At 39.5% G+C, this 17235-nt stretch overlaps 1 protein-coding gene across 4 annotated transcripts in view; it reads left to right on the top strand.

The window, feature by feature from the left end:
- The first annotated feature begins 2747 nt into the window (after nt 1-2747).
- Nucleotides 2748-17235, top strand: part of APAF1 (apoptotic peptidase activating factor 1) — an 86809-nt gene continuing 72321 nt past the window's right edge. For 2 of the 4 annotated variants that reach the window (XM_044914729.1, XM_044914728.1), the window contains exons 1-3: nt 3169-3325; nt 3519-3675; nt 4363-4560. In XM_044914729.1, the coding sequence (XP_044770664.1) occupies nt 3188-3325; nt 3519-3675; nt 4363-4560 (493 nt within the window). In that variant the 5' untranslated portion in view covers nt 3169-3187. Of the gene's footprint in view, nt 2865-3146; nt 3326-3518; nt 3712-4362; nt 4561-17235 lie in introns of those variants that run through there. The other 2 variants (XM_021687546.1, XM_021687545.2) reach the window with 2 other exon arrangements.

The following is a 17235-nucleotide window of genomic DNA, read 5'->3' as shown; positions in this document are numbered from 1 at the left end:
GCGCGCGGGGCAGCGGCCGCTCCTCGGGGACTCCGGGTGTGTGTATTTGCGTGCGCGGGCGCGCGCTGTCCGGGCTGGGCGGGCCCAGCGGCTTTTGACTGCTCCGAGGCTCTGAGGCGGAAAGGAGGAGGTTTCAAGTGGACGCTGGTTCTTTTATTCCTGGGCTGAAGGGACGAGGGAGCCGAAGGTGAGGAGTCTGGGTCGTCAGCGGACCCGCGAGGACTTGAAGACGCGGCTGCGTTCGGAGTGGTGCCGGACTCCGGCCGGGTGCAGCTGCCGCTGGAGGGAAAGAGCGACAGCTCGAGTGGGCCCTCCTCCCTTTGTGTCTGGGGTGGGGTACACGAGAGGGCGGGCCTCAGACCCGGCCTCACCTCGGCGGTCCGGGACTGTGTGGTCTGCCTGCGGGGGTGACGTCTATCTCTCCGCGGGTCAGAGGCCTCTGGGGGTCCTGAGGCGCCCCGGGCTGCGGAGGCTCTGGAGGTGCACCTGTGAGGCCCGGACTTGTCCTGGGGCCGCGCGCGGATCCCTACATTCCCTTTAGGAAGCCCCCATTGCTTACCTCCCCAGCCCCACCCCCACCTGGACTTCCCAGTCTGTCCCTGCAGGGCTGCCTTTCCCAATAAGACCTTTTGCACAGGTTTGGGTAAGTTTGCGCCTCGCTTTTCTGCCCGAGCTGGGTTCTCTGGAGGTTCAGTAGCCAATTTCAGGGACTCAGAATTCTGACACAAGGAATAATTGCTAACCATCCTGCTCCTGTACCAGGAAGAGAAATTACCAAAGAGGAAGCAGCCAACTATTACGGTTTTCCTGGATGAAATTGCTCTTTACTCTCTATTTCACATCTTTGAAGAGTTTGATTTTACATTTTGATGTGGTTCAGAAGGTGGGACGCTGAGAATTTGTTCATAGTATTACGATTTGTGCAGAGTTTAACAATGTATTTAAAATTTACATATTTCGTTTTAATAGGGCCCGGGAAAGTTGGAAATTAGTTTCAGGTTGTCAGAGGTGTCTGTTTAGCAGTTCGACATATCCTGAAAAATTAACTAAAAATTAAGGAATGTTTTGTTTTAATTGAGATCATAAAACGGTAGTAACGTTTAAAGGATACTATAGCCTTGATTCTGATCATAACTTTTTCTTTTATCCTTCAGTTTCATGCTAGTACTGGGCATTTGGTGAACCTTGACAAATATAGGCAAGTGCTCTATTTCCCTATGTTTTCAAGTGCCACAAGTATATAGTCATTGTTGAAAATGATTATCCGTCCTCTTTTGTGCACTCTATATTATTTGTGCTTATCTGTATTTTTGCCCTTACAGCATCACATTCTAATTATCTCTTTAAAATTTTTCTCTCCCACTAGATTATGAATTCTTTCAGGGTTATGATTAATCTTCTTTGTAGACTTCAGGGCCTGGCACATAGGAGGGGCTCAAATGTTTATTGAATGGATAAATTATTGAACACATTTAGATACTCACTGTACTACATTGGGTGGAGTTCTGTTAATGTTTTAAAAACCTGCAAATATTCGGATCTGGGTTTTATAACCATGGAAAAATCTGCATTGTATTTGAAATAAAGCTGGTAGAAACTTAGAGTATTATGCTGTAAAGAATATTAATTTTTTTAATTTATTTTTTAGAGAGCATCGGAGGTGGGAGGGAGGGGCAGAGGGAGAGGGAAAACTTTTTTAAGATTTATTTTTTTTATTTGAGACAGAGAGAGAGAAAGAGAGATACCGTGTGGGGGGAGGAACAGAAGGAGAGAGAAACTTAAGCAAACTCTGCGAGTGTGGAGCCTGACCCGGGACTGGATCTCACAACCCTGCGATCAGGACCTGAGGCAGATGCTTAACCGACTGGGTCACCCAGGTGCCCCGAGGGGGAGAGAGAATCTTAAAGCAGGCTCCTTGCTCAGCACAGAGCTTGATGCAGGGCTCCATCCATCTAACAACCCTGAGATCATGACCTGAGCCAAAATCAAGAGTCAGATGCGCAACTGACTCAGTGCCCCCAGGCATCCCTCTTTGTGTCCTCTTAATCTGAAGAATGACACCAGTGGGTATTTTCTGCTGCTTTGTCATACTTAGCAGCTCAGCCAGAACAGTGGGGTAAGCATGTGAGAAATGTGTTTACAGATGAAGACCTAGAGCTAACACCTTGTGTGAAAACAATGCTCTGTTTAATCTTATGTTGGATAAAGACAAGTTTCTAAACATTAGGATTTCAGTAAGATCGCTATTTATAAAAATCTTAAAGTTTTTTAAATTATAAAAATATAATGTATATTGAAAAAATTAAGACTATATAGAAAAGTACAAAAAAAAGGGGGAACCCCCAAATCTTGCTACTTAGAAGTAACCCCAAGTATATTAGGTTGAATAGACTTCCTAACATCTTCCTATGTATTTATATGATACCAACATATATTTTGTGCTGTATATGGGATCATATTTCTAATTTTTTAATTAGTGTGTAGTGAACATCTTTCCATGTCAGTACATGGAGAAGTGTCTTATTTTAAACGGCTGTATAATAATCTTATAATACACATACTCTATACATCTTATAATTTTATATACATACTCTAATTTTTTTAATCCATACTCAGAAAGGTGGGCATTTAGGTTGTTTTCATCTTTTTTTTTTTTAATTTTTGTTTTCATCTTTTTTTCCCTCCCCTAAACATTCTCTGTTAACTCTTTTTTTTTTTGTTAAAGTAGGCTCCATGTCCAGTGTGGGGTTTGAACTCAACGACCCTGAGATCAAGTCACATGCCCTACCGACTGAGCCGCCCAGGCACCCCTGTTAACTCTTTTTGTGGATATTTTTGCATACATAAGTGAATGTCTCCTTGAGGTAAATTTCTAGAAGTGGGATTTCTGGGTTGGAGAGAATACTCACTTTAAATGCTTTTATATCTTATCATATTGCCTTTCAGAAAAGTTGTAACCATTTTTGTAGTCTTCTCAAGTAGTGCATATGAATACTCATTTTCTCACATTTTTGAAAGCCTTCAGTTTTGTCCGTTTTTAAAAATCTTTGCAAAAAAATCTTATTTTATTTCTTGATTACCAGTGAGGTTACACATCTTTTTATATCTTTATTGCCCTGACAAATATTGTGATATTTTGCCCATAGCTCATGGTTGACAGCTCAGAGAACAAAAAATTTGAGGGAGGATGGATGCAAAAGCTCGAAACTGTTTGCTTCAACATAGAGAAGCCCTGGAAAAGGACATCAAAACGTCCTACATCATGGATCGTATGATTAATGATGGAGTTTTAACAGTACTGGAGGAGGAAAAAGTAAAAAATGAGGTAAAGCCCTCTGCGGAAGTCTGTGCTATAAAATTTTTTTTCTTTCTAATTTTTATTTAAAAATGTTTGATATAATTATTTGAGTTTTAAAAATTTTCTTACATTTATTTCAGAATTGCACTGGTCTCCACTAATTGATGTTGCAAACGTATTCTTTGTAGTATACTAAACTACTTATTTATTTATTTTTTAGCCCACTCAACAGCAGCGAGCAGCTCTGTTAATTAAAATGATACTTAAAAAAGATAATTATTCCTACATATCATTCTACAATGCTTTAATACATGAAGGGTATAAAGATCTTGCTGCCCTTCTCCATAGTGGCATTCCTGTCATCTCTTCTTCCAATGGTGGCAAAGATTCAGTTGGTGGAATAACTTCATATGGTTTGTATCCATGATATCTTCTATCACATTGCTATCACAATGGCTACATTGCTGCAGTTTTGTCTTATTGTAAATGGAGTCTGTTGAAGAGATTGATTATGATTAGTTCACTGAAAATGCAGTGAGAAAAATTATAGTTCTGTTTTCCAATTTACGTTTTTATTTGCACCTGTGTTAACTTGCACATTTTCTTCATGCCCAGTGAGCTGTCTACTGGGCATTTTTAGAGATTAAAAAGACAGTGTTTAGGCCTTTAAGCTCGTCTCCAATTCTGTGTTTATTGAGTTCATGCATAGGAAAGAATAAGAGTCTTTAGAAATCTATATTCTTGAAAGGAATTCCATATTCTTTCCTTTACACCCTCCTTTCTAGTCTTCAATATGAGAAAAAGAGATTGGAGAGTCAGGAATAGGGTGTATAAGGGCAGATATAGATGGAGCTTTGCATTGTCAGTAGTCATCTTGAAAAGTATATGTTTTTGTTATGTTCTGAGAAATAAGAATGTTGAGGTTAGTATGCCAGCCACATTTTCTTCCTTTGGAAGTTCTGAGGGTAAAGCCTCAGCCTTGCTTTCTTTTGGTTTTTATGGTATGACTTGAGTAACCATTTCAAAGTTCAATTCGTTCATGCTTGTTTTGTTTTGGATTTCAGTAAAGACAGTCCTTTGTGAAGGTGGAGTGCCACAGAGGCCAGTTGTTTTTGTTACCAGGAAGAAGCTGGTGAATGCAATTCGGCAGAACCTATTCACACTAAATGGTGAACCAGGATGGGTCGTCATATATGGAATGGCAGGTTGTGGGAAGTCTGTTTTAGCTGCAGAAGCTGTTCGAGATCATTTTTTCTTAGATGGTAAGTTTGATTACCATGTGTTGCTGCCTAAAGAGATATTCTTTAGGCATGATATTAGTTTCCTATTGCTGCTGTAGCAAATTACCAGAAATTTGGTGGCATAACAACACAAATTTATCATTGGACAATTCTGGAAGTCAGAAGTCCAAAGTAGTTCTTACTGGGCTAAAGTCGGGGTGTCAGCAGGACTGAGTTCTTTTGGAGGCTCTAGGGAAAATCCTTTTTCTTTTTTTTTTTTTTGAAAATCCTTTTTCTTGCATTCTCCAGCTTCTAGAGGTGGCCTGCATTCCTGGACTCATGGTTCCTTCCATTTTCAAGCTGGTGGTGCATAATAGCATCTTCAGATCTTTTTCGCTCTTTCTGATCTATGCTTCTGTCATCACATCTCTTTCTCTGACTCTCACCTTTTTGCCTCTCTCTTCTAGGGGCCCTTGGATGATCCAGGATAATCTCACCCCCAAATCCTTTATTAATTGTATCTGCAAAGTCTTTTTTGCCATGTAAGGTAACATAATTACAAGTTCTGTGGATTAGGATGTGAACATCTTCCAGGGGCTGTTATTCTCATTCTACCTACCACAGGCATGATTAAATTTGGAATTTATTTTGTACCTAACTTGTCACAAGGAGGCTTGGCTAACCAGGCTAATAAATTCATATATTATCAGGTGGTACTTATTATCACTGGATTGAAGCTAGTCCCTTGTGTCTTAATAATTGGAGGGGATTGTAGAGTTGAAAAAGGATCTTCAAAGGTTGTCTAGCTTATATCCCTTCCTTTTAGGAAGTACTAGACTTAACACCCTCCTGTTAGCTGAGTGCTGTAGAGAAGGAGATTTTTGGAAACTCAGTTCCATTTTTCTTTCTTTTTTTTTTTTTTAAGATTTTATTTATTTGACAGAGAGCCAGAGAGGGAACATAAAGCAGGGGGGTGGGAGAGGGAGAAGCAGGCCCCCTGCAGACCCGGGGATCATGACCTAGCTGAAGGCAGACACTTAAGGACTGAGCCACCCAGGTGCCCCGGAAACTCAGTTCCATTAATGATTCTTCTAGTGAGTGATTCTCCCATGTATTTGGCATCTTGTATTAAACTATTAATTCCATTTCTGTAATTAGTTCTATCGGGTGTTTACCTTTAAAAATAAAAATCTTTAGTAACTTGTCTATCTTATGTGTAATCCCCAAGAAAAAGAAAAAAAAGTGGGAGATGACTATAGCAACCAGTGGGTTTTTGAGGATAGGCATTTATTTAGTAATCTCTACGCTCAGTATGGGGCTCAAGCTGACAACCCCGAGATCAAGAGTCCCATGCTCTACAGATTGAGCCAGCCAGGCACTCCTGCCGATAGGCTTTATAGATTCATTCAACATCTAATGACTATCTTTTCTTGCTTCAGGTATGCATGCATTCAGTAAATATTTGAGAGCCTACTATGGAGCTTGGCAGAAAAAGAAGGCCCGGTCTGTGCATCTAAGAAATTTGTTCACAGTCAAGTAGGGGAGACGGGACAGCTGGGTGGCTCAGTCGGTTAGGAATCTGCCTTCAGCTCAAGTCATAATCCTAGGGTCCCGGGATCGAGTCTCACAGCGGGCTCCTTGCTCAGCACAGAGCCTGCTTCTCCCTCTGCCCCTTCCCCCGCTCGTGCTCGCTCGCTCGCTCTCTGACAAATAAATAAATTAAAAAAAAAAAGAAATTCTCCCTGGAAAGGGCATGCTTCATTTAAAAAAAAAGAGGAGGGGAGACAGACATGTAAACAAATTATATGTGATAAATTGAGCAGTAGAAACAAGTATGTGGTACAGTTACAGCAAAGGAAGGAAGTGTTATCTCTCTGGGGGAAGAAGATGGACAGGACAGGCTTCCTGAATGACATGACATTTTAACTGGAGTTTGGAGGAATAATAGAAGTTTGCCAGGTGCACTAGGTAGGGATGGGAGAGTAGGGAAGGTGGGAAGGTATTGGATAGTTACTGGAATGGGGAAGGGCATACTGTGCAGAAGAGGATTTAGGACATCTGGCAGGTGTACTGCTGACCTTAGTGAATCTGGTGGGTTCCCAGGGTATTCACTGGGAATAGTTACACAATTCCAGCAGTCTTTGGTTGCCTCCATTCATTAGTGACTTGAAGGGGAATTAAAAATTGTTCCTGACTTCTAGTTGTTAATAACTTTTTTGTCATAATAGGCAGTTAAGAGAGTTTATGATGAGATGACAAAATGTTGGAATAAGTCAGAAGTCTCTAAGAGGTTTAGAAAGATGGTGGTTAGGGCACATCTGTTGTACTCACCTCGGCTTTAGTTTGTACTTCACAGCCCTTATCAGCAGTGTTGATCCTACTTTTGTCAGAAATATGCCCAATTCCTTGTTTTTTCCCTTTTGTCATTAGGTTTTGTGGGATTCAGTTCCATGCAAGTCTTAGGGCTAAGGATTCATTTGAATGCTTATTTGTTCACTCACTCAGTTATTCTGCAAAGTTGATTACCAGGGGTGTTTCAGGATAAAAACTGGTTTAAGTTCTTTTAGTGTGAAGAAATGGATTTTCCTTTTAATATTATGATGAATTTCCTTTAAAAAATATATTTATAACATACTAATTTAAAGATTAAAAGTGTGCTCCTCAACTCAGTTTAAATCACTCTAGATTATTGGGGTGAGTTTTCAATTTTAGGGGTTAAAATGACCAACAACTTACGGAATAATTACCCAGGGATCATATTGTATAAATTGTGGTCTCAGAATAGACTTTTAACCACTTTGTTTTGAGAAGATATCAGAGATACTAGTAACTGTCCAGTACGTAGTGAGCTTAATATCTCTCATATACTTCTGTGAGATCTCATGTATAGAGGATTGAGTTAATCATTCCTTAGTTCACACCCACTATCGTATTGGGTCTGTATAAGCTTTAGCTTCTTCCTGTGTTTGTTTCCTTTTAAAAATTTCCCATCCTCATTTTCCTTTCCTTCCTTTAAGGAAAAACACACTTTTCCATTGTGTCTCCTCTGCACAACTACAGCACTGCTTCATTTCTGACAGTAGATGTGTGCATTTTCCACACATCCAGTAATTCTTCAAGACCAGCTGGGTGTCCTACAATTTAATTCAATTCTGACACTATGTACATGGAGATAGTGACAGAGCCCACAGGTTAAGCGTTCAGTCTTGCAAGACTACCCTTCTGCCCCAACTTCCACCCTTCAGATAACCAATCACAAGTCCAGGTTACCTGTGCATCTGACCAAATGGCTATAGATTGGAGGTTCCGTGTTCTTGGATTTGATTAATTTGCTAGAGCAGCTTTCTCAGGAAAACATTATGACATTACTGGTTTATTATAAAAGGATATAACTCAGGAACAGCCAGATGGGAGAGATGCATAAGACAAAGTAAATGGGGCGCCTGGGTGGCTCAGTTGTTAAGCGTCTGCCTTTGGCTCAGGTCATGGTCCCAGGGTCCTGGGATCAAGCCCCGCATCGGGCTCCCTGCTCAGCGGGAACCCTGCTTCTCCCTCTCCCACTCGCCCTGCTTGTGTTCCCTCTCTAGCTATGTCTCTATCTGTCAAATAAATAAATAAAATCTTAAAAGAAAAAAAAAAGCTAAGTAAATGGGAAGGGGTGCAGAGCTTCCATGCCTCTCTGGTATACCATTCTCTCCACACCTTCAACCCAGAAGCTCTCTGTACCCTGGTTTTGGGAGGCTTCATTACAGAGACACAATTGATCATTGGCCATTGGTGATTGAGTTCAATCTCTAGCCTCTCTTCCCGCCCCAGAGGTCTGAGAGATCTGGGGTGTGGGGCTGAAAGTTCCAACCATTTATATAGTTGGTTCCTCGGGCAACAGTCCCCATCCTTAGCTTATATGGAGGCTTTCCAAAAATAACTTCATTAACAAGCTCAGGTGTGGTTAAAAGGGGCTTGTTACATGAATAATTTCACTTTTATAGCTCTGGAACTATTTCAGGAACTAGGTACAAAACTAAATATTATAAAAGGTACCCCTATGGCTCTTATTTAAGAAATTACAAAGGGTTTATAGCTGTGTGCCAGAAACAGGGATGAAGACCAAATATATTGATCACAATATTACACCTCCCCATAGGTGATCCTTCCAAGTTATTTATTTATTTATTTATAAAGATTTTATTTATTTGACAGAGAGAGAGAGAGCACAAATAGGGGGAGTAACAGAGGGAGAGGGAGAAGCACGCTCTCAGCTGAGCAGGGAGCCCAATGCGGGACTCAATCCCAGGACCCTGGGATCATGACCCAAGCTGAAGGCAGGCGCTTAACCAACTGAGCCATCCAGGCACCCCCTTCCAATATGTTTAATGTGTGTTCTTTGTAAGTGTATGTGTAATGTATGTTTTCTTGTAAAACGTTTGTTGTTTGTAGGCAGATATTGTAAATTTGCATAAATGTTATAGTGTTAATTATTTTATTCTATTTCCTATCTCTCTTGACGGTTTTTTTTTTTTTTTGTAGTTTTTGACGTAGTGTTCCATGATTCATTGTTTGCATATAACACCCAGTGCTTCATTCAATACGTGCCCTCCTTAATACCCATCACCCCATCACCGGGCTAACCCATCCCCTCTAAAACCCTCAGTTTGTTTCTCAGAGTCCATATCTTGATGTTATTTTTAAGATTTATCCTTGCTGGCTGTATATCTTATTTGTTATACCTGATTGCTGCCCTACATGGGGTGCATCCAGCACATTTTATTGTTCATTCCCCTAGCTAATAGATATACAGATTGTCTCCAACTCTTTGCTGCCCCAGCAAAGCTGGGTTGAACTTTTACAGAAGTGAGAATTTTTTGAGTTTATGTATCTGGGAGCAGAATCACTAAATTATAGGAAATACTAATACCAAATTTGCTCTCCAGTCTGTATATTTCCACCAGTAGTGTATGAGGGCTCCTATGTCCTCACTTCCTTATTGACACTAGGTATCATCTAGCTTTATAATTTTTGCCAGGCCAGCAAGTGTAAAGTGGTATCTTTTAATTTGCATTTCTCTGATAACTTGAGTTTGACTCTTCATAAGCTTTTTAGCTTTTTGGGTTTCCTTTTTTAATAAAATTTGTTTGTATCATTTGTCTGCTTTTCCATTGAGATTTCCATCTTTTTCTCATTGCTTTTTAGGAGTTTCTTTTATATTCTAGATACTAGGTCTTGTTGGTTTTAGTCTATATAAATATCTTTTTATTTATCTGTATTAACTTTATGCTGGATGTCTTTAACAAATCTTTAATTCCAATATAGTTAAATTAACACAGTTTTGTGTCTTCTGATTTGTGCTTCTTGAATTTTGCTTAAGTAGCCCTATTATAGTCTTATCATTCATATTCATTAATGTTTTTGGAGTCTGCTTTAATATATCTACTAGTTCAAGAGTAGATACTTTTTTTTTTAAAGATTGATTTTATTTATTTGTCAGAGAGAGCACACAAGCAGGGGGGGCTGCAGGCAGAGGGGGAGGGAGAAGTAGCCTCCCCGCTGAGCAGAGAGCCCTATGTGGGGCCCGATTCCAGAACCCTGGGATCATGACCTGAGCTGAAGGCAGACGCTTAACTAAGCCACCCAGGTGCTCCAAGTAGATACTTTATTCTAAATATAAATTTTAATCTCTGGAGTTTACTTCCATTTTAAAATATAGGATTTTTGCAATTTAATTTTAGTATAAAACCTTTCTCTTTTGAAAGTGTAGATAACTATAAAGTTTACAAACTTCATTAAAACTGTAGTTCCTATAGAATTTTTGTTATCTTGGGGTGGTATTTGGTAAAAATTAAAGAATATTAAGTTCTTAATTATTTATGCCTATACATTTTTAAGTTAGCCAGTTTCCTTTTGAATGTTCAAACCTTTATTTTTTGGGGGGTAGGGAAATTGTGAAGAGTTCATATATTTTAAACCATTGACACTGTTGTCTTTATATGCTGTTTTTAAAGCTTGGAAGCTTTCTTCAGAGGCTGTCTACTTGTTCTGCCCTTCCCAAGATTTCTTTTTCTTTCTTTTCTTTTTTTTTTTTAAATATTTATTTGAGAAAGAGAGAGAAAGAGCATAAGCACAAGCTGGGGGAGGCAGAGGGAGAAGCAGACTCCACACTGAGCAGGGAGTCTGATGTGGGACTCGATCCTAGGACTCTGGGATCATGACCTGAGCCAGTCCCAGGACCCTGGGATCATGACCTGAGCTGAAGGCAGACGGTTAACCAACTAAGCCACCCAGGTGCCCCAGATTCTATTAGATTTTTAATTGCTACCAGGATAAGTCACATGTGAAAGTAGAATGGGGTTAATTTTCTTTGATTAAAGGTAGTTTTTCTGTGAATAAGTTTCTCTGAATGAATCACAGATATAAGCCTCATTCAAGGCTAAATTGCTCCCTCTTGTGCCCATAGTCAAGATTTTTACATTCTTTCTGAAATGTGGAATTAATACTTCAGTATTTAACTATCGTACATGACAGTAGGAAATTTGCAGATCAGTTGGTCATTTGGTCTCTATCTTTCATTGTAAAGGTAGCAGTGTTTCCTTTTTTCTTGCATAGGTTTTTTTTTTTTTCCTTAAAGTAAACTCTACACCCAGTGTGGGGCTTGAACTCATGACCCTGAGATCAAGAGTTGCATGCTCTAATGACTGAGCAAGCCAGGTGCCCCTTGCATGTTTCTAATGCCCTAATTTTTTAGTTTTAAATTTAGGAGAGACTTTTTTTTTTTGTTTGCTTTTGAACATATTATTGTGCTTTTATTTTTTTTAATTTTGTTTTTAATTTAAGTATAGTTGACACACAATGTTACATTAGTTTCAGGTACACAACATAGTGATTTGAGAACTCTACATGTTATGCAGTGCTCACCACAAGTATAGCTATCATCTGTTACCGTACAGTACCATTATAATACCATTCGATATATTCCCTATGCTGTACCCTTCATCCCCTTGACTTATTCATTCCATAACTGGAAGTCTGTACCTCCCACTCCCCTTCACCCATTATGCCCATTCCCCCTCATTCCCCCCATTCTAGCAACCATCAGTTTGTTCTTTGTATTTATGGGTTTGTTTCTCCCTTTTTTTTTTTTTTTTTTTGCTTATTTGTGTTTTAGATTCTACATTTAAGTGAAATCATATGGTATTTGTTTTTAGGAGAGAGAGACCTTTGGTCTAGGTAATAGGTACATAAATTTAAATCTGAAGAATTCACTAGCTTGGTACATCAGGTACTTTATTTCCCTTGTCTTTAACTCTGGAATGATTTGCAAGATAGATTTTTTTTAAGTAGGCTCCATGCCCAGCATGGAGCTCGACGTGGGGCTTGAACTCATGACTCTGAGATCAAGACCTGAGCTGAGGTCAAGATTTGGACACTTAACTGACTGAGCCACCCATGTGCCCTGATTTTTAAGAAATTTTATTTTATTTTATTTTTTTAAAGATTTTATTTATTTATTTGACAGACAGCAAGAGCAGGAACAACAAGCAGGGGGAGTGGGAGAGGAAGGAGCAGGCTTCCCACCGAGCAGGGAGCCCGATGCGGGGCTCAATCCCAGGACCCTGGGATCATGACCTGAGCTGAAGGCAGACACTTAATGACTGAGCCACCCAGGCGCCCCAGATTTTTTAAGAAATTTTAAATAGAATGGACACATTAAAAAAAACCCCATAAAACCTTAGGAGCAACAGGTAGTTTAAAATAGTTTTAAATATCACAAAAGTAGGGGTGCCTTGCCTGCTCAGTCTGTAGAGCATGCAGCTCTTGAACTTGGGATTGTAAATTCGAGCCCCATATTGGGTGTAGAGATTACTTAAAAATAAAATCTTAAAAAAAATTACAAATGTATTTTCATTTAGAAAGAAGTAAAAATTCTTTTCACCTGCCTTTCTTCCTTTTCTCCTAAATTCTAAATCCAAGTAATCATGGTTAACAGTTTAGAGTGAATTTTTCCAAGCTTTTTTCCTTTGCATTTACAAACCTGTGCACACAAAGAACACAGGTATAACACTAAGGGAAACCTAAGGGATTTACTATTTCATAAATGTTGACTTACACTGAAGGAAGTCTAAGGGAACTTCCAGAAGCTTTCAGTGATAATCAAACCATGCTTCACAGCACTATCTTTACTTTAGTTCCTGCAGAGTTCTCTGTTTCCTGGTCATTTATTTTTTAGATTGTTATGCAGTTAGTACTCAGTACATTGTCAGTTGTGATCTAGGTTTCCTCCTCTCATTCCCAAACTTTTCTGTCTTACCCTCTAGATTTCCTTCTCTGTGATCAAGGTACTCCTCTATCTTATCAGCCTGTTCTTGGAACGTTTATCTCCTTCCTTATCTGAAATTGGACAATTCTCAGAGGATACCACATTCTCCGTAGCTGTCCTCCGTGGTATGGCAACTTTTTTTCCTTTACATCCCACATATTTCAGCTCAAGGAAATGGGTGGATGTTATCCATGCTTTTCTGTTGCCTCATCCAGACCATTAATACTCCCTTCTCCAGCTAAAGTCTGTCCTTTGAGGTTGAGTTCTCTGATCTTTCCCAGTTATGGTATTGCTCTCATTCATTGTTGATTGAAGCTCTTAGTTATAAATTTAAGTTCTTCTGTTGACACTCTTAGTAAGATATCCATATTTCTGTGGATGAGTCATCCAAAACCTTGGCCTCTCAGTTTCTTGATGTCTTTATCTGCAGTAACCATTTTCTTTACTTGCCTTTATCCATATACTTCCTGATCACAGACTGGACCCTTGTCGTTCTCAATACCAGAGATGATACCACTTTTGAAATCTCAATGTTAAACAGACTCTTTTACTCTTTGCCCATCTCCACCTATTCTGTTCAAGTTCACTACTACAGTTTTCTCACCTATCAAGACTTACCCGTTGATTCTATAATATCCTCACTGTTTTTCTCATCAGCCCCCTCTTAGGCTCAGGCCTAGGTTTTTATCACCCATTGTTCGGTTGCTTCTTTGCACATCCTCTTGGTTCTTCAGTTTCTCCTTACTTGGGTAAATGCTGCTTCCTTCTCTATGCTAGGAGATGGAATCTAATTGCTTACTCCCTATTGCTTTATCCAGTTACTCACTTACTCCCCATTGCTTTATCCAGACAGTTACTCACTTACTCCCCATTGCTTCATCTGGACAGTTACTTGCTTCCTCTTTGCTGGAGAAAATCACCCAGCTGAATTCCAATTTAAATTCATAATCATAAACCTTGACAATTTTACTAGGTTTAGTTACTGGATGTATAACCATTGCATTGAGGTTTGTAGGGTGTAATCGGAAAAAACTTTTTTCCCTTATTGCCTGTTTAAAACTTCCCTGGCACTGATTCTTCTCCCGGCCTTGTACAGGTTCAGAGTCCCCAGGTCATTTCAGGTTTTAAAAACAATCTAATTGGGGGGGGGGGAGATTTATTTATTTATTTTAGAGAGAGAGAGAGCGTGCGCATATGTGCGAGTGGGGGAAGGAGCAGGGAGAGAATCTCAAGCAGACTCTGCACTGAATGCAGAACCTAACGTGGGGGCTTGATCCCAGGACCCTGAGATCATGACCTGAGCCTAAATCAAGAGTCGGACGCTAAATTGCCTGAGCCACCCAGGTGCCCCTAATTTCTTTTTTTTCCCTAAGGTTTTCATTTTAATTCGAGTTAGGTAACATACAATGTTATATTAGTTTCATATGTATGATACAGTTATTCAACAGTTCTGTACATCACCTGGTGCTCATTACAAGTGCACTTAACTTTTTTAAGACTTTATTTATTCCCCTTTTCTTTTTAAAGATTTTATTTATTTATTTGAAGGAGAGAGAGACAGTGAGAGAGGGAACACAAACGGGGGAGTGGGAGAGGGAGAAGTAGGCTTCCTGCTGAGCAGGGAGCCTGATGTGGGGCTCAATCCCAGGACCCTGGTATCATGACCTGAGCCAAAAGCAGGTGCTTAGCTTACTGAGCCACCCAGGCACCCCCACACTTATCTTTTTATTTACTTTTTTTCGTTGTGTGACTTTATTTTTTACAGGGTTATGTTAGTTTCAGGTGTACAATAGAGTGATTCAATAAGTCCATACATCGTCCAGGACAAGTGCACTCCTTAATCCCCATTACCTATTTAACTCGTCCCCTCTCCTCCTCCCCTCTGGTAATCATCAGTTTGTTTTCTGTAGTTAAGAGTCAGTTTCTTTGTTTGTCTTGCTCTTTTTTTTTCCCTTTGCTTATTTGTTTTGTTTCTTAAATTCCACATATAAATGAAATCCTATGGTATTTTTCTTTCTCAGATTTATTTCGCTTAGTGTTATATTCTCTAGCTCCATCCATGTATTGCAAATGATAAGATTTCTTTTTTGTGGCTGAATAATATTCCATTGTGTATATATACCACATCTTTATCCATTCGTTAATCAGTAGACACTTGGGCTGCTTCCGTATCTTGGCTATTGTAAATAATGCTGCTATAAACATAGGTGTGTATGTATCCCTTTGAATTACTGTTTTTGTATTCTTTGGGTTAATACCCAGTAGTGCCATGCTGGATCATAGGGTCGTTCTATTTCTTTTTTTTTTTTTTTTTTAAATATTTTGTTTATTTATTCATTTGACAGAGAGAGACACAGTGAGGGAGGGAACGCAAGCAGGGGGAGTGGGAGAGGGAGAAGCAGGCCTCCCGCAGAGCAGGGAGCCCAATGCAGGGCCCGATCCCAGGACCCCGGGACCATGACCTGAGCCGAAGGCAGATGCTCAAGGACTGAGCGCCCCTCGTTCTATGTCTTTTTTTAAAGATTTTATTTATTTATTTGAGAGAGAGGGAGGGAGAGAGCGAGCATGGGGGGGGGCAAAGGGAGAGGGAGAAGCAGACTCCCCACTGAGCAGGGAGCCCAATGTGGGGCTCAATCCCAGGACCCCAGGATCATGACCCAAGCTGAAGGCAGACGATTAACCTACTGAGCCACCCAGGCGCCACAGGGTAGTTCTATTTTTAACTTTTTGAGGAATCTCCATACTGTTTTCCACAGTGACTGTACCAGTTTGCATTCCAACAATCTTCATTTCAGTAATTAAAATGTCAAGTCCTATTTAATACTCCAAACCTCATTTATGTATAAGGTTTTCTCCTTCCTCAGTTGGGCCTGCCTCAGGCTTGGGAAGAAGTGGTTAAGATGGACATTATAAGTTGTTTCCAGCTTTTTCCTGTTGCAAACAATGCTGCAGTGGATATCCTTGAGGAGGCAGAATAGTTTAGAAGTTGAGCATTGGTGCTAGAGTTTGAATCCCAGCTCTGCTTTATTATCTTTGTAACTTTGGACAAATTACTCAACCTTCCTATACCTCAGTTTCCTCTGTAGAATGGGGATAATAATAGTGTCTGCTTGTGGGGCACTTCGGTGGCTCAGTCAGTTAAGTGTCTGTCTCTTGATCTCAGCTCAGGTCTTGATCTCAGGGTTGTGAGTTTGAGCCCCGCATTGGGCTCCCTGCTGGGCGTGGAGCCTACTTAAAAAAAAATAATAGTGTCTGCTTGATAGTTTAATATGTGGATTAAATAAAGATTAATGTATAGAACTCTTAGAATAGTGCTCAGTAAATATGTCATAAATAAGTCTTTGCATATACACAAATCTTTCTTTTGGATGATTAAACTTTTAAAATAGTGATTTTTGTAGTTAATTATTTGTGAATACCAGTAAATAAATTGCCCTTTGGTATATTATAACTCATTTATCTTTTATTTAGTTTTTGCTTTTTCTTATACTATTTACAATCACATGATATAAATCTTTATGGTTAATGACACTGGTATGTTATAATAATGCTACTGCTCACCGAATTTTACACATAGGGACCCCTCTAGCATTTTTTTGTATTTATGCGGGGAACTGATGAAGTATAGGTTTTGAAGGCCTAAGATTTTTGGCTCTTGATACCTATGTAAGTAAAAATATGTATTTTATGATATACTGTGGCTTAATTAACAATGATAATGATGATAACAGTTGATAGTAATAATGTCCATCCTTATACGGTGCCTACTCGTTCAGAGCTTAATATTTGCAAGGTGCTGTCAGATCCATATCACTAATAATCCTGTCTATTATAAACCCTTACAGTTGACGTAGCAAATTCACGTGTGTTATATCATTAATTTCTCACAGTAACTTTGAAATAGGTAAGGTAAACAATCGTATTCTGGTATAATAAGTGAACGTGAGGGTAAGTAATTTGCTAAAGATTGCATAGCTAGTAAGCAGTAGAGCCAGACTTGAACCTAACTTCTTACTTTAAGTTTCTGTATGAGAACCATAATGAATGAGTTATGTGTTCCTGGATATCAGTGGTTCTCAGTCAGGGGTGATTTTGCCCCAAAAGGGACATTTTGACAATGTTTGGAGATATCTTTGGTTGTCATAACCAGGGTGGGGGAGTGCTACTAGCATCTGGTGGGTAGAAGCCAGGGAGACTACTGTTAAACATCCTGCGGTGCATAGGGAAGTTCCTTACAACAAAGAATTATCTGGCCCAAAATGTCAAGAGTACTAAGGCTGAGAAACTATGTTGTACAGTGATCATTGATGACATAGGACTAAGACTAAATTTCTTCACATCTTCAGCTTTTCTTAGATTCAGGTTATAAAGTTCAACAATACTCCATAAGCAAAATGTATACCCTG

This window comes from Neomonachus schauinslandi, chromosome 5, assembly GCF_002201575.2.
Source record: "Neomonachus schauinslandi chromosome 5, ASM220157v2, whole genome shotgun sequence".
In the NCBI taxonomy this organism is placed as follows: Eukaryota; Metazoa; Chordata; class Mammalia; order Carnivora; family Phocidae; genus Neomonachus; species Neomonachus schauinslandi.
Note: the sequence above shows the minus strand (reverse complement) of the source record. Positions and strands in the feature narration are given on the sequence as shown.